The 16,192-nt window shown below is 41.5% G+C and overlaps 1 protein-coding gene across 1 annotated transcript in view; it reads left to right on the top strand.

The window, feature by feature from the left end:
- Positions 1–1,325: 1,325 nt before the first annotated feature.
- The window catches only part of cacng3b (calcium channel, voltage-dependent, gamma subunit 3b), a 22,931-nt gene continuing 8,064 nt past the window's right edge, over positions 1,326–16,192 (top strand). Inside the window, exons 1-2 of the mRNA XM_034893091.1 lie at positions 1,326–1,944; positions 2,057–2,956. Coding sequence (XP_034748982.1) covers positions 2,740–2,956 — 217 coding nt within the window. The 5' untranslated portion in view covers positions 1,326–1,944; positions 2,057–2,739. The remainder of the gene's footprint in view (positions 1,945–2,056; positions 2,957–16,192) is intronic.

The raw sequence follows: 16,192 nt of genomic DNA, 5'->3' as shown, positions 1-16,192 counted from the left end.
CTTTCAGTCAATAAACCTATTATAACAATATCAATTAGAGCGGAGGGGGTATTTATTCATCCCCGCAGTCCTGTCATCCTATTATTTGTATTTGTCTCCAGTGACGAAGACAGGCTTTTATTCATTGATACATACAATGAGCTTTTAAACAGTCAGATCTGTTCAGCCTCCTGCCTCTCTCTCTCTCTCTCTCTCTTTCTTTCTCTCTTGCTCTCGCTCTGTCTCTCTCACCTCACACACACACACACACACACACATACAAAACATCTCAAAAATATACTTACACGTGTTCATATGTGCACACATTTGCACACAGCAGAGTCACGTGAGCGGAGACATGAACAGGCACACGTCACAATCCACAAGCACACACGCACGCACGCACGCACGCACTCCTATGTGTTAAGTGATGTGTGAAGCTCAGACCGCCTTGTGTGGAAGCATCACTGGAGTGGAATCATTAAAAACGGTCCGTGGCCCTTTAAGTGGCGTCTATGCTTCTCTCCCGGGCGCGATTCTTCATGCATCGCTTGCCAATCTCTCTCTCTCTCTCTCTCTCTCTCTCTCTCTCTCTCTCTCTCTCTCTCTCTTTCTGTCACTCTCTCTTCTAACTAATCAGTGCGGTGCAGGGGCTGCTGGCGCCGCGGAGGACAGAGGGAAATAGAGGGGAGAATACCGCTGCGCCTCGACCTAGGACAGCGCCACAACGAACGAACATTGAGCACCACGGACAGCTCTGCGGCGCGGCAGAAGCTCCCAACGCGAAAGCGGCATGCGGCAAGCGACGCGGTGCCACTCTGTCTAAACACTGAAAGCTGCATTTAAGACATTACAAGCGGGTGGTTTGTGAACAATGATCAACATTGCAATTAGCATAACGGGTATACGTAGATATAATCCAATAACTAATTACAACGAGTTTGACCAATGCTATTTCCTATTATCTCCACTGCTTGGAAAACATGCTGTGCAGAAATGCTGTGCTTTGATACAGGTAGTCTGCTGCCTGACTACAGGAGCATAAAGATGTGTCTCTGATTACATCTCTACTAAAAGAAGTAATCCTCCTTTTACTGAAACTATGGGCTTCATATTATCTCCTCTCTGAACTAGAGCCCCCCCCCCCCCCATGCTTTATACCAACGGCGTTGCGGCGGTGGGCGGGACACGCAGCAGCGACTCTACATGATTAGCTCCTGAAGGGCGCTGTCACCCGCAAACCCAATCCGAACCGAGCGGTGCGGCCTCAGGCGGAGTTTGAGGAGACCCGCGGTTAGTTTTGGTTTGTGTTGGTTGGACCGAGAGGAGGAGGAGGAGGAGGAGGAGGAAGGCAAGAGGAGGAGAACGAGGAGGAGGAGGAGGCGACGGCTGTCATTTTTTTCATTTGTACCAACGGGCACGTTTCTCTGGAGCAAACCCAGGCGGGTGTTACAGTCCTACAGGCTCCATCAGCAGGCGTCTTATCGGACGGTCTGTCCACATTGCGGTTGAACTTCGGAAATGAGAGAGAGAGAAGACGGCTGTTTCGTGGATGACATTTGATTATTTCGTCTCGGTGTCATTTTTGGGTGCTTATTTAAAGCCAGTTCAACTTAAATACCCGTGCTGCGTGCCTCTCCGCTGCAGAGAATGCATTAAAAAATGAATTTATATTAGCGACTGCGTGTTTGGACGACTTTCTGTAGCCTGTCATCGAGGAGGAAGGGGGAAAAGCATGTCAGTGAGTCAACAGCTGGAGTCGAAAACACACGACGGATATCGGTCAACGTCCGCGCTCTCTCTTCATAGCTGACGTATGGGCTTTATTAATCCGTCCATTCATTCACTAATTCAGCAGGAAGCCGAACAAGAAAGAAGAAACCCGCTGTACCGCCTCACGTTTTGTCGCTGCTGTAAGAGAGCTTGTCGAGGAGGGACATCCTTCACCGGTCAACAAATCCAGCGGTGAGTGAGGACCAGTGATGTTTTAGTGGAAACACTCCTCCCTTGACTTATGCTGTGCGGTTACATCAATCAAGAAAACAAACTAACCCCCCTTTCTGTTGTTGTTTTAAAGATGGAGTCCCCACATGCAAACCTTGGCTGTTAAGGGTTAACAGATTAATAAAGGGAGCTGTTTTTGAGAAATCCGAAGTTAAGAAAAGAGGAAGAAAGGAAGGAGGGAGAAGAAGAGGAGAGATAGAGGGGAAACGGAGCAACAAAAAAAAGAGGAGACGAGAAGCTCTCTGGTTACTGGTGGGGAAGGCGGCTCTAACGCAGCTCGCCCAGCCTAACCCTGGGACTAATAAACGGAAGGAGAGGCAGAATGTGTCATCGCCGTTACCCTTCGCTCTGACTGAGTGAGGGCAGTGTCGGGTAGTCGGGGACAACCGGTGGTCGTTAAACCTCCGGTGTGTGTGTGTGTGTGTGCGCGCGCGTGTGTATAGCCTATGTATGAGGGTGGTGGTGGTGGTAAAAACCGGTTTTTGATGAGCGAGAAAGTGACGTGCCGCCCTCCCACCTTCCCGCCCTTTGCCACGAACCGCTTGTTAACTCAACGGACAAGACAGCCGAATACTTTATTTTTCGCTCCATACTTATAAATACACCACCTTTATCTATATTACTGTTTATTTTTTTGAGTGCCTGTCTGTTGAACCCTTCACTGACTCTCCAAATCTCGCGGGATATAAAAGGAAATAAAAGGGTGAATCTAAAAGAGAGGAGCAAAAGCGATTAAGACAAACAGGAGCCGCCTATATGAAGATGCTGATGTGTGACCGCGGCGTCCAGATGCTCGTGACGACGGTGGGCGCGTTCGCCGCCTTCAGCCTCATGACCATCGCCGTCGGTACCGACTACTGGCTGTACTCGCGCGGGGTCTGCCGCGTGAAGAACAGCGGCGACAACGACACGAGCCGCAAGAACGAGGAGGTGATGACGCACTCCGGCCTCTGGCGAACCTGCTGTCTGGAAGGTACGTGATCAGTCTGACTGACTGACTAGCTGTCTGTCTCTCTCTTATAGCGGTCTCTCTGCCTCTGGCTCTATGCAAGAGAGTGTGTGTGCGCGCGCGCGCACTAAAATGTCTCTCTCTCTCTCTCTCTCTGTTTGCGTAGCTCTCTGTTTTCCTTTCCTAGTGTGTATCCATGTGCATGTTATTATTTCTCTGTCCCGGCCTCTCCTCACACATAACACACACACACCCTTTCTCCCCTACTGTTTGCCTATGTCTGTCAAACGCCAGAAGTGTGTGCGTGCGTGTGTGTGTGTGTGCATGTGTGTGTGTGTGTTTGTGTGTGTGTGTGTGTGTGTGTGTGTGTGTGTGTGTGAGAGAGCATCCCATAATCCCTGAAACTCAGAAGCTGTCCCTTCTCGAGTTCACCCTCACACCCCTTCCTCTGCAACATGATGAAATGGAAAAGGATCTGTATTGATATGCTCTTGTTGCCATCACACTCGCTGAAAGTACAACTAAAGCACTAACACACACCGAAAGCTGGCAGTGAGTGGTATTAGCCAGTCGGCTGCACCACCAACAAGTAGGCCTACCTGGATCTGCACACTGTTGCCAGGACTGACGGTGTTGTTAGGTATACGTTCCTCTGAAGCCATCTTTTTTTCGGGATCAAGAAAATACAAATTGTTGAGAGATACCTGTCGATTAATGCAAACACTCCCAAATTACACCCTGAACGGAGTTATACATCTCATCATCAAACAACTCTATGAAAAGGTGGCTGACATGCACATTAAGTTTTCTCTGTATTTGGGGAGAGAAGTTGAGCGCTTTACATTGACTACTGACAATGTTTTCGGAGCCAGAATCTACTGACCATTACAAGGATTGGCACTTTTGTCACAATTGTGACCCAGGTGTGATGGTTTCTGCCCTTTTTGGCTTCAACCTCATGTGCCACAGTTGCCTCCACCTGTCAGATGCAATGTCACACAGTTGCAGCTTCACATCTGGCACTTCTTGTGGTGCAGTCATTATTATTTTGCATCATTTGGTTATTTTGGTTGGGTTGTAAAAATTGAAAAACCGGCCTCATTAAATCAGGTTTTCCCCACTTGGCTTCAGAGACACAACCCCTGTTTGTAGCTTCAGGTACCTTTCTGAATCAGCTCTCTGATTCATGAGGCCATCTCATTTCCAATCCTCAAGTCTTGTGGCTATCCAGTGATCTTGGAAATCGAAACCTAAACCTAGATGGAAATAAGGGTAGACGGGGCAGAGATAATTGCAGCAGATCGACAAATAAGATAAGATAGATTACATCTATTTAAAGAGGTAAAGTGGCTCTTTTTATTTGTGTTTACTTTAATTGGTTAGCAGTTAAAGCATACTTTATTACAGCATGTAATGAGGCCCTGAACTTGACAAAGCAAAGGAAAGCAGTAATATCTTAAGAGAACAAAAAGTGACTGTACAGTTAGACAGAAAGCACTGTGTGTGTGTGTGTGTGAGTTTGTGTGTGTGTGTGCGTGCGTGCGTGCGCGCGTGTGTGGATGTGTGTCGTCTTCTGTCTCTCTCTTTCCACCTTCTTTGTGGAGCCTTGAATGAAGCACTTCATGCTAGTGCCTAGTGCACAGTACAAAAGTATTTCTTTTGATTGCTAAAAAACATCAGGACATACAGTCTGGATTAGCAACATGTATCTTGGCCAAACAGTTGATCTTACCACCAAAAACAAAACGCCAAAACACTGGCAACACACTTCTTACTCAGAAAGCATACATTGTCTCTCACAATAAACTGACATTAAAACACTAAAAGAGAACATTCCATAAAATGAAATTCTTTTACATAAATCAGTATTTCATTATAACTTGGAAATCCAGAGTTTTTGCGAGAGCACAGCTTGAATTTGCTCAGCGAGTCACTCTGGCATCGAGTAATGCTGCTCATTAACTATACCCTTGTAGCCGAGCTGCACCAATCACATCGGTTTATCTGACGTGGCGGGCCAGAAGTGAGCTAAAGAGATGACAATGGTCTAATCCACCAGTTAGCTCCACTGGTAGCTAAGCATATTGGGCTCTGGATACGTCACCCCATGTGTTGTTGTGATTGGTCGTTGTGTTATCCAATTGCATGAAGTGAGATTTTCAAATGCACGCTTGGTGCCGCCCCTCGAGATGTGTGACTTTCATTATTCAATGAAACCCTTAATCTTTCAGATTTTAGTCTGGATTTCCAGGCAAATTTCATTGTAGAATGTGTTAGAACAAAAATCCTAAGGATATCAATCCTTTCATCAAACAGATATTTAATTATTTCTTTAAGCCTGAGTGGGGTCAAACAACATTGTAGACTCCAATTTGATGCTTCATGACTTGATGCATAATTCACTGTAAATTATTTGACTTTGATCTTTCATAGGGGCGAGGAAACTCTTTTTTACCATTTAAAATATGCATTGCATTGCCTCTAGTGTGTATGTGTGTGTATGTGTATGCAGTGTGTGTGCAGTATATGTGTGTGTGTGTGTGTTTATGTGTGTCTGATGCAGCCAGACATAACCATCTCATTCTGGGGGGCAGAGAATGCTATTACAGGGCCAGATGGCACAGGTAGGCTTAATTGAACACACACACCCTCATTTACACACACTCTGACACACACATACTTGTAATTGAATGAATAAATAGACACATTTTAGGATTTTCCCCAGCCACCAAGAAAGCACAGCTGCGGGAGCAATACACCAAGTTAACACAATGTCAGCACAATGTCAGTGCAAGCACACATGCACAGGCTCACATGCAACAGACACAAAACACATGCACGCACAGACACAATAACACAACTAAAGTGAGTAAATTATCTTATCCCTTTCTCATTCTAACCATCTTATCCCCCCCTTCGCTCATTCCGGGTCCCTTGTTGTCACGATTTTTATAATTCATAAACGCCTCATAAAATGACAGGAAATGGATGTCTCTGACTCGTGTACATGTGGCTTGTAGTCTGCCTAACATCAGAGAGTGAGTGAGTGAGAGATGGAGGGAGGTAAAAAAAACATCATGTATGCAGTGTTCTTACAGTATGTAATGTATAGAGCAGTCATGCATATGAACTGTGCAGCATAAAGCATGCAGCACCTCTTACAGCAACACAGTTTCTTTCAGAGACAATATGAGGTGGAAAAAGTGGAAAAAAGCCCTAAGAATCATCCAATTTATTCAAAGAAAATATTAAGATTGTGATTAAAGTGCATTGTGTGTGTTTTTCTGAGGTGTAATCCGGCTTGTAATCCGGCAAAGAATGTGTTCTTTGATAATTTACGTCTCCATTGACACCTTAACATGTAATCTTTATCAGAATATTACCTGGTTAAAGACAGGGATCTCAGCCAGATGCAAATGCTATCTGCACAGGTTGACCACATTCTTTAAAAAAACAATCTCTGGCCAACTAATTGAAAGCCCACCTAAGTCCACCTCTTCTTGTTATTTCAAACAGTAGCATAAAGTTACAAATTACCCTTTATTCCGCAAAGGAAAAATAATAAACCCCATACAGCTGCATTGGTTTCTACAATGTGGGATGTTTGTTGAAAAGTCTGCCAGAGCTGAAATTACCACGTATTGCAAGGCACCAGCATAACTCTGCTGAAATTGTTACAAAAACAACTCATTCACAGTCTCTGTGCTTAAATGCTCTCTGTGTGCTTTCCCAGGGGAAAGTGTAAAACAAAAAGAGAAGAAGCAAAGCTTAAAATGCCCAAACATACTAAAGATGTATCAAATTCTCGTAAAAAAAATAATTAACCAATTTACATTGTTTCCGGACGATTATTTAAAAATATTACAGTTAAACCAATTTTATATATTAAGCCATATATCTCCCTTTTACATGAACACTTGTGCCTGTGAAAAACCATTGATATTGTCACTGAACACCTGTACACCTGTGCTACAAGCCACACGGCAGCTACACACATGTCTTGGTAAACTTCTCTTCAAATTTAAACTCTTCAGATTTATGCGTGAAAAAAATAAAACTGTATCTCCGAAATAGGCCTGCATGATTCGGGGGAAAATATGAGTCACGATTTTTTGAGCTTAGAATGGATATCATTATTTTCTGCCATGATTTCTTTTCTCACAGAGTGTAATGTTTATTGCAAACATGAACCATGACAAAACACAACAAATTGGCAGTACCACACAGATTTGTTTGGCATCTATAGTACATTGCGCATCACCACAAACCTGTAAACATAAGGCTTCAATTAAGAGAAAGGAGAGCATTGCAGTGCTTGGAGCGCTTTAAGACCTATTGTATGCAGTCTATGTTTAAAACTCTCAGAAGAAAGTAGTAATATTTGTGATTAAAATTAAAATTAAATGAGAATCAAATTCATTAAAAATAATGATAATAAAAAAGTTATTTAAAAATGAAATTGTGAACAAGGTGAATCGAGATCATGATTTTATAACGATCAATCATGCAGGCCTACTCCGAAATGAAAATATCAATGTATTTACTTTACACGACATCCCATATGGAAAAAACACTGAAAGTAATACAGCAAAGAAATACCTTCCAAAAGAAAAGACTGGTGCCAAAAGAGGAAGTAAAGACAAAGTGTGACACATACAGTAAAATGAAAACAAAAAGGCTGTACTTCTTATTAAAACATTTTTAGTTTTTACAGGAAAACTTAAAAATTCTACATGACAACATGTTAACTCCCATAAAAATATATTAATAGCACATAAAACCTAGAAAAAATAGGAAATATAACACCAGAAGTGTGTACCCTTCAAAGTAAAAGTCTTCACTGAATTCAAAGAGGATTGTACAGGCAGGTGTAATATGTGTTGTATATAATGTCAGATATAGCTCACTTGTTAATACCAGGTGGAAATGGGGTCTGTGTTACTGTAAGTGTAGTGCACTTTAATCTGCCCTTTATTCGTAATTGTTTGTCTGTGTTTCCTCAACCTAACGCCAGTGTGTGTGTGTGTGTGTGTGTGTGTGTGCTCAGGTTGGGATTTCTTGCATGCAGTGACTGTGTTAGTGTGTGTCTGTGCAGGTGTACTGAAGTGTTAAGTTCCCACTGTGATAAATGTGGACGAGAAAGCCAGGAAATGTGGAGAGAAGAAAGGAAGGGGGAGGTAGAGCATGAATGAAGAGATACCAGAATGTGCATGAATGAAGCAGAGGAGAGGGGTGGTGGTGTTTCAGGTGAATCTCTGGGGAGTGTTGACCACACTGGGGGATATGAATGATCACCTGGTAATAGACAGAAGGAAGGAGGGTATACTGAGATGGGGACAATAATGATCACCTAGGTGGCAGTGAGAGGAAGGAGAGAGGGACAGAGGTGGAGAGCAAAGGAGGAGAAAATAGGGTTTTTGCAAGAGTTTGGAAATAAAAGAAAAAAAGAACAGAAGACAGATAAACTATATGGCCAAATGTATATGCACATCCTTTTCCACTAACCTTCTTGTACTTCTAGTCCAAGGCTGTTAGGAGAATTCTTAATACTACAGCAAACAATGATATTTAAGACACTAGTGTGAAAACTCTTTGGGGAAGGCCCAATGCTGTTTCAATACTGCAAAGTCCCCCATGCACAAAGCAAATCTCACAACCCTCAACCACATTTAACCCCTTTGGGTTGAACTGGAACGCGGCCTGCGAGCCGGGTCTTTTCGTCTTACAGTCCATCCGGGCCTGACAACACTAATGCTCAAGTTGCTGAATTGCTAGCAAACTGCCACAACCAGGTTTCAAATCTTGTGGACAACTTTCCCACAGCATGTTCATTTCCATTGTTTTGGAATGAGATGTGAGGTTGATGTTGGCAACACAGTGTGGCTCAACGCTAGAAACAAGCATGCACAAAAGTGAGAAGTTGTGAGAGAAGATGAAGAGATTGGAAAGGAATGAATGAATGTTTTGGTAATGAGAGTAGAGTAAAAGAGGGACAGTCAAGGAGGGATGATGAGAAGATTTAAAACAGGAAGAAATATGTTTTAGAGAAAGAGAGAAAGAAAGAGAGAACATGGGCGTTTGAGGAAGAACAGAAAAGGTGGAAAGAAGAGAGAGAAAGAGGAGGTGTGCAACCAAGCAGAACCTGTCCCGTTCTCTTTCATCAGCCATCACCGTGGAAACTAGTCTCTTCCTCTCTCTCCCCTTTTTCCTTCTCCCCCATGTTCTCTCTCCTTCGCCTGGAAAGAGGTAATCAGAGAGAGCAAGAGAGGTAGAGACAGAGAGAGGGAGATGAAGAGGCACAATCACCCACACTGAGCTGTCAGAGGCGCTCTGAGGAAACAAGCAGTCCAATTTGCTTTGCTTTTCAACTTTTTTTTTCCTCCTCTCCCTTGCTCACTCCTCCCTCTTCTTCTCCTCTGTTTTCTTGTTGACAAAACGCTTTATATTCTGCATGTGTTCGTATGTGCATCTGGCTGGGTTGGGACGGGCCACTCACATGCAGCTTTTGGACTCCCCATTGATTAATTAGGCATTCCTCACCACAATAACTACAGTATTGGCCATTTGTGCCATTGACTAAAACCACCTATGTTCCGCTCTGTAGCACCGAAAATCCTTGTAGGGAGAAGGTTGGAATGGGTAGTTTTGATTATAACTAGGCCTGCATGATTCGGGAAAAAACATGAATCAAGATTATTTTACTTAGAATTGATATCACAATTCTCTGCCACAATATTTTTCAAATTGGCAGTACCAAACAGATTTTTTCGGTACCTATAGCACATTGCGCATCACCACAAGCCTGTAAACATAGAGGCTTCAATGAAGATAAGATAAGATAAGATTACAGCTCTTGGGAGCGCTTTAAAACCTATTTTATACAGTCTGTTTAAAACTCACAGAAGATAGTAGCAGCGTTTGTGATGCAGTCGGTTTGTAAAATGAAATGAGATACAAAGTCATTAACATTTTTTTTTTTTCAATTTTAAACAAAATTTAAGTCATTTAAAATGAAATCGCGAACAGGGGTGAATCGAGATCGCGATTAAACGTGCAGGTCTAACTGTAAAAAGGTTGATCCCTGTTTTCATCTGTTTCATACCAACAGTAAAGATTGGCTTCTTTTAACCATTACACTACATAGCCAAGTAGGTTTTAGCCACGCTAGCAACGAGGCTTTAGGTTAGGTGGTGTTTGTCTGTCGGTCCATACACCACGTTGGTCCTGACTGAAACATATCAACAACTTCTCAATGGATTGCAACGACACTTTGTAAAGACAGTCATGGTTCTTACAGGACGTACCCCAATGACTCTGGTGATATCTTGACTTTTTCTCTAGTTTTTCTAGTTTTCTCCACCATTAGGGTCAACATTGGTATGTTTCAGGGAAATGTCTATTGGATGGACTGCCATAACATTTTGGGCACCAATTCATAATATCCTCAGGATGAATTTGATTATGCTTTAACTTTCCATCTGGTGCCATCATCAAGGAAAAATTTCAATTTGTCCACTACACTTGTTTATGACCAAATATCTTGCAAACTAATGACATTCCAAACCCCAAAGCTCCGTCAACATGGCTGTAGATTCTGAGTCTTGTTTTGGTCTTGTCAGACCAAAAGCTTTCTCTTACCATGACCCAGTAACTGTGGCAGTTTAGAAAAAGGATTGGGATTAAAAATGACATGCTTTTTCATTTAGTATGAGGGGCTTGTTGCTGGAAACACATTTAGTGTAACCGTGTTGCGTTCTAGAAAAGCTGAAATCTTCACAGGGGTTTGTTTGAGATTGCCAAAGTTCTTACAGCTAGCAGTGTTTCTGTATTATCTAAGATTATGTTGCGTAGTGGTTCTCAAAAGTTTTGAATCAGCTAGTAACAATATCCGGGAAACTAAAATCACGACCCAACACCAGATAAGCAGATGAAGATTGATGGATAGCATGATCCAGAACATAAAATCCATTTCTATTTTTACACATATTGCAAGGTATGCAAGGTCAATCTGTATATATGTAAGGTCAATTTTGCCCAAACTGCTAACGCTTTCCCACACAAAAGATCCAAGGCATCCTCTCATGTTAGTCAAATCTATCAGATTTGACTAACATTTTTGTTTCAAGAGTATCACCAGATTTTTATCCCCTAACTGTCAATACCAATAATAGATTTTACTAAGCTGAATCCTCTGGTGAATTACACCAGAGTACTCTGGGTTGATTATCGTTACTCCATTAGTTTGTTTTTTGCAAGGGTCTTGTTATTACTGTAACAATGATGTATGGTGTTTCAGTATCTGAAATGTAACTCTGTTGTATAAAATCCAAGAGATATATACATTCTGTGTGTGTGTGTGTGTGTGTGTGTGTGTGTGTGTGTGTGTGTGTGTGTGTGTGTGTGTGTGTAAGAGTTAGATCAAGGACAAAATGAGATAAACCTCATGGCCAGCTTGTCACAATCATGGGGGCATCTGGACACAGTTGTTTGTGTTTCCTTTATAACCTTGATTTGAGGCACTATTTTTGCCTAGTGGAGTATTTTCACTGTTTGGTATGCATGCAGCATTATTGGCCCGTAACATCACAAATAGCAATGGACTGATGAAGCAAATATTTCTGCTTTAATCTTAGATTACACAGTTTGTTATCTGGTCAGAATTGTCTACTTTTGATGGTAAATATGCCAGTGGGATTTAAGATTAGTTCCTTAAGACCAACAATCTGAGGCTGTGGTTCATAATTATCATGGGGTAAAACCTAAGTCCGGTCTGTTTAACAAAGTAACAATAATCACACATGCATTACACGAGCAACTAAGATTTAATGGGACCACTACAGATGACCAATTTCTTTACACCAGACACCACCGCTAACAATTAGGTCCCATGGCACCTTGACTATACACGATCCAGACACATGCTACAGATTGACTTAGTCTTCTCATGTGTATTTCCGCCTACAGAGCTTTACTAATTAACAGGTAAGATTTCTATATTAAATATATATAGAAATCGTGAAACATTTTATTTTTGGGGAATTTTCAGACCCTTTGCAACCCTAGATTTACCTGAAGACGAGGTTAAATAAGAGGATTAAACAGATAGATGGACGAAAGACAGCACAGAAACAGAGCAGCTGTTTCGGGAACATTAGAGATAGCAGAGAGCAACGGAGAGACTGAGGAGTTTGAAAAAGAGGTTTGGAGGTGCAAAAAGAGAAAGTAAGATGTGTAGTAAAGCTAAATAATACAAGTGTGTCTGTAGTTCAGCACTCTTAAGAACAGCCAACAGTTAGTCAGAAGTCAGTGAAACGAAGAGTGTTTCTCCTCTACCTCTCATCTTCCAGTCCTGTGTGTGTGTGTGTGTGTGTGTGTGTGTGTGTGTGTGTGTGGGTGTGTGTGTGTGTGTGTGTGTGTGTGTGTGTGTGTGTGTGTGTGTGAGTGAGAGGGAGAGGGAGAGAGCTGTATTATTTATTATCTGCCTATTAAAGTACAGCTTTTTGGAGTTCTAACATAGGTCTTTATTACATAAGTGTTTTGTGATGCCTATAGTTAACCATGTCATGCCTGTTTGGGATATAGCTGCAATTATTATCAATATTAGTAAAGTGGGACTGTCTGTTCTGCTTTATAGATAGGCTCTCTCTATCATGATGTCAGTGTTTTACGGCTTACTGAGAAACGATAGCACACAAAAGGGAGTGTGCATGTGTATGTTCATATGTGTATGTGTTAATACATAAGTGACAGCAGCAGTATACTGGGCCCAGTAGGAGAAACTAAACCACATGACTCACTGAGACACACACAGGCAGACAATCATGCACACACTGGACTACCATCCCTATTCGCGGTTTCCCATAATGCATTGCTGTGGCTGTGGTCGCAGCTGCCCTCAGGACATGTTGACCTTTGTGAGGCAAATATCTCCTGATAGATGTTCCCACTGCATGTATGTGTGTGTTTGTGTGTGTGTGTGTGTGTGTGTGCGTCTGTGTGTGTGTGTGTGTGTGTGTGTGTTTGTGTGTGTGTGTTTTTTGCTATTTTAGTAACTATGCTGTTTTGTTTCCCTGTGTGTGTGCATTCATTAGTTTGCTGTAAATGTGTGGTTCTGACACACATGCATTCAGCACAAACATGTACCCACACAGGCACAAACAACATTAATTCCCAAGCACAGGACTATACGACCTTAATAGAGAAATAAACCGGCAGTGTGACGGAGTCAGTCCCAATCAAATATTCGCTTTCATGTCCATGTTACTAGTTGTGCAATTAATGTGTGTGATTGCATGATTGAAAGCGCTATATCTATGTGGAACAAAACAGGAAATGTGTGTAAATAGGAGTTAAGCCAGTCTACATAAATGTATCCTACTGTGCTCAGACCTCTTCAGAATAATCTCTATGCTGTTTCCAAGCTATTGTAATATCAAAATCCAACTTTTTCCCTAGGTACCTTCTATTGTCCTTTTAATAATACAAAACTATTAACAATTCACTTAAAAAACACATTGACTAACATGTGATGTCAGGCATAAGGTTCATCTTGAACGTCATTATTCTACCAATCCTAACCAAGCGCCCGAAAGATGGCTCGAGCAGATCCCAGTAGTTTGCCTTGTTTGAGTTGTAATAAAGCTGGAGGAGGTACATTAGCTTATAAGAGATGTTTAAGGTCTAGTTGTTCATATTCCAGGGTGTTGGAATATATAAGTAGCCCGCTGAATTATATTGTAGTACCATTTTCTTTTTAAACACAGGTTGAATTGCTATGGCTAAGGGCTTGATTGTAATGGTGTATAATAATTAGAAGAAGAATGAGCAACCTTGTCTGGCTCCACACTGAATGGTACTGTCGAGTTATGTTATTATATTTAGAACATTATGGTTTACAATCTTAAAATAATATTGCAAAGCACCACATCCAAATGGCCACTGATATAATTTCGGTAAGCACATTTAATAATAAAAGGCCATTATGAACTGCACTGTAACTGATCTTTATCCTTCAGTTTAAATTAGATGGCGGGTGAAGTCTTGGGGAGAAGGCCTTAATCACTGAAATAACCTTTGCTGCTTGTCAAAATCTACTACTTATATTGCATCTTATTAAGGGGTAGTAATATGAGCCACATTCCCTACATTTCCATTAAAATAAACATGAATTCTTGTAGATGTGCTATGCAGATGAGGTATTAGTATAATTTTTTTAGTTAGGGTGCATCATCTTCCCATTTGATAACTGCAATCTTGTAATGTTTTAGTAGTAGGTGCATCTGTGTAATGCCATTAAATGAAAGACCTACACTTCTAAAATAATAAATTTACTTTCGCTGCGAGGTTTTACTTGTAGGTGTAGGTGGTCTTTCTTACATCTATGCATTCCTCTGTCTCCTCTGGAGGTGTTCTCCTGAGCAGAAAAGCTTAGTGATATTCAAATAAACCATTGCAACCTGGAGGGCTAATATCCTTGAAGTTGAAGATGTCAAAAGACAAAGGTTGAAAGAAGACAAAAATATAAGAAAAGAACAAACTGTGGATGCAGGGACGTTATCAAAACTATAGTCTGCTTAAAGCTGGGTTTGTCAACAGCGTGCGGGCATGTGTTGGTGGCTTATTTGTTACTCACACATTATCATGATGAACATGCTGACCTGAAAACACCAGAATGACTGTATGTGAGTGTGTGTGCGTGTGTGTGTGTGTGTGTGTGTGTGTGTGTGTGTGTGTGTGTGTGAGTGTGTGTCTGATTTAGGTTTTATTTTTAGCAGACCGTCTTTATTTTCTAGAAAGTAATAGTGTGAGATCATCAGGTACACTAATACAGAAGTGTGTGTGTGTGTGTGTGTGTGTGTGTTGGTGTGTGTGTGTGCTTTTTGTTCAGTTGTGATTTAGATTCTCAGCCTCTAAGAGAGAGATAAAAGCAGCCATCCATCTCTCTATTCCCTCCTCACCATTCTGTGTGTGTGTATGTTTGTTTGTGCGTTCGTGTTTGCGTGCTTACGTGCATGCCTGTTTGCGTGCGTATGGGTGTGTGTTTGTGTTTGCGTGTGTGCGTGCGTGCTTGCGTGCGTGTGTGGTGCATCACTTCATTGGCTTTTCATTGCATGAGGCTGTTTGGTGCTGCTCTATACATCAGGGTGGTTCGATACATTAAAAGGAAGGGGGTTTAATACATTTCCAGTGTGGCGGAAACAAGGCCGAGTTCTGTTTGATAATGCTTTACACGCTGATGTGTCCAACAGGAACAGCTAAGGTTATAGTTACCTTCCGTGACTCGAGTCAAATAAGGCCACTTGAAATAATGCAGAGCATTAATCGGCTTATTAGCTGTAAAAAAACTTAGCCTTTTTAGAAATTACACTATATACTGTAGACTACTTAAAGATGTACGTCTTCAGTTCAATACAATGGACTTGGGGCTGTGAGCAACAGACAGGGTAGGGAAGTCAGAAAGTATTAAGAAACTAACTGCACATTGTTGATTTTGGTCTTTTCTTTGGGTTTCTTGGCAATAAATAAAAAATACAGCAGGCTTATTCTTTAATGTTCCTAATTCCTGATCGTTGATATTTATGTGGTTTAAGGCTTAAACTAATGATTATAGATTACATTGTGTTATATATATTATAATTTATAAAAGGAAATACAGACAGATTTAAGTATATGCAGCCATACCATCCATTTTTATTTCATGTGTGGGTATACAGTGGGAACATCCAGATTTGAATTTATTTTTCCTTTGTTCTCTATGGAGACCACATTTTCAACCAAAAACACAGAAAATCACTAATGAAAGAATGTGAAGGATAAGAGGGTGTGCAGGGATGATACTATACATGTATTCATCTGAATTTGTTGACTTAGTAGTACATCTATCAGTATGAGTGTGGCAAAACAGACTTTGATTCATGTGGAAGTTTCACAGATTATTACTTTATGAAATCTAGATGTCAAACACTCCATAAATGTCGTTTTTGTCAATCAGAGTCTCAGTCTAAGGTTAGTTACTATCTGACTGCATGAGCTGGATGAATCAATTCATGAATGATTTTCAATAAGTGTGGGTACTGGAAAGAACCTCTTCATATGCAAATAAGCAATTAGCTTGAGTTGTCCGTTGTTTGTCGCCAGCCTCTATCCTCCCATTTCTCTCTAATTCTCCCGTGCCATTTTACCACCAAACCTCTTTCACACAGCACTTCCTCTCTTTTAGTCTGCCTTCGTCTACTTTTTCTCTACTCTTCCCCTTCATCC

Source organism: Etheostoma cragini, chromosome 15, assembly GCF_013103735.1.
Source record: "Etheostoma cragini isolate CJK2018 chromosome 15, CSU_Ecrag_1.0, whole genome shotgun sequence".
In the NCBI taxonomy this organism is placed as follows: Eukaryota; Metazoa; Chordata; class Actinopteri; order Perciformes; family Percidae; genus Etheostoma; species Etheostoma cragini.
The sequence above is the reverse complement of the archived record's forward strand: the minus strand, read 5'-3'. Positions and strand labels throughout refer to the sequence as shown.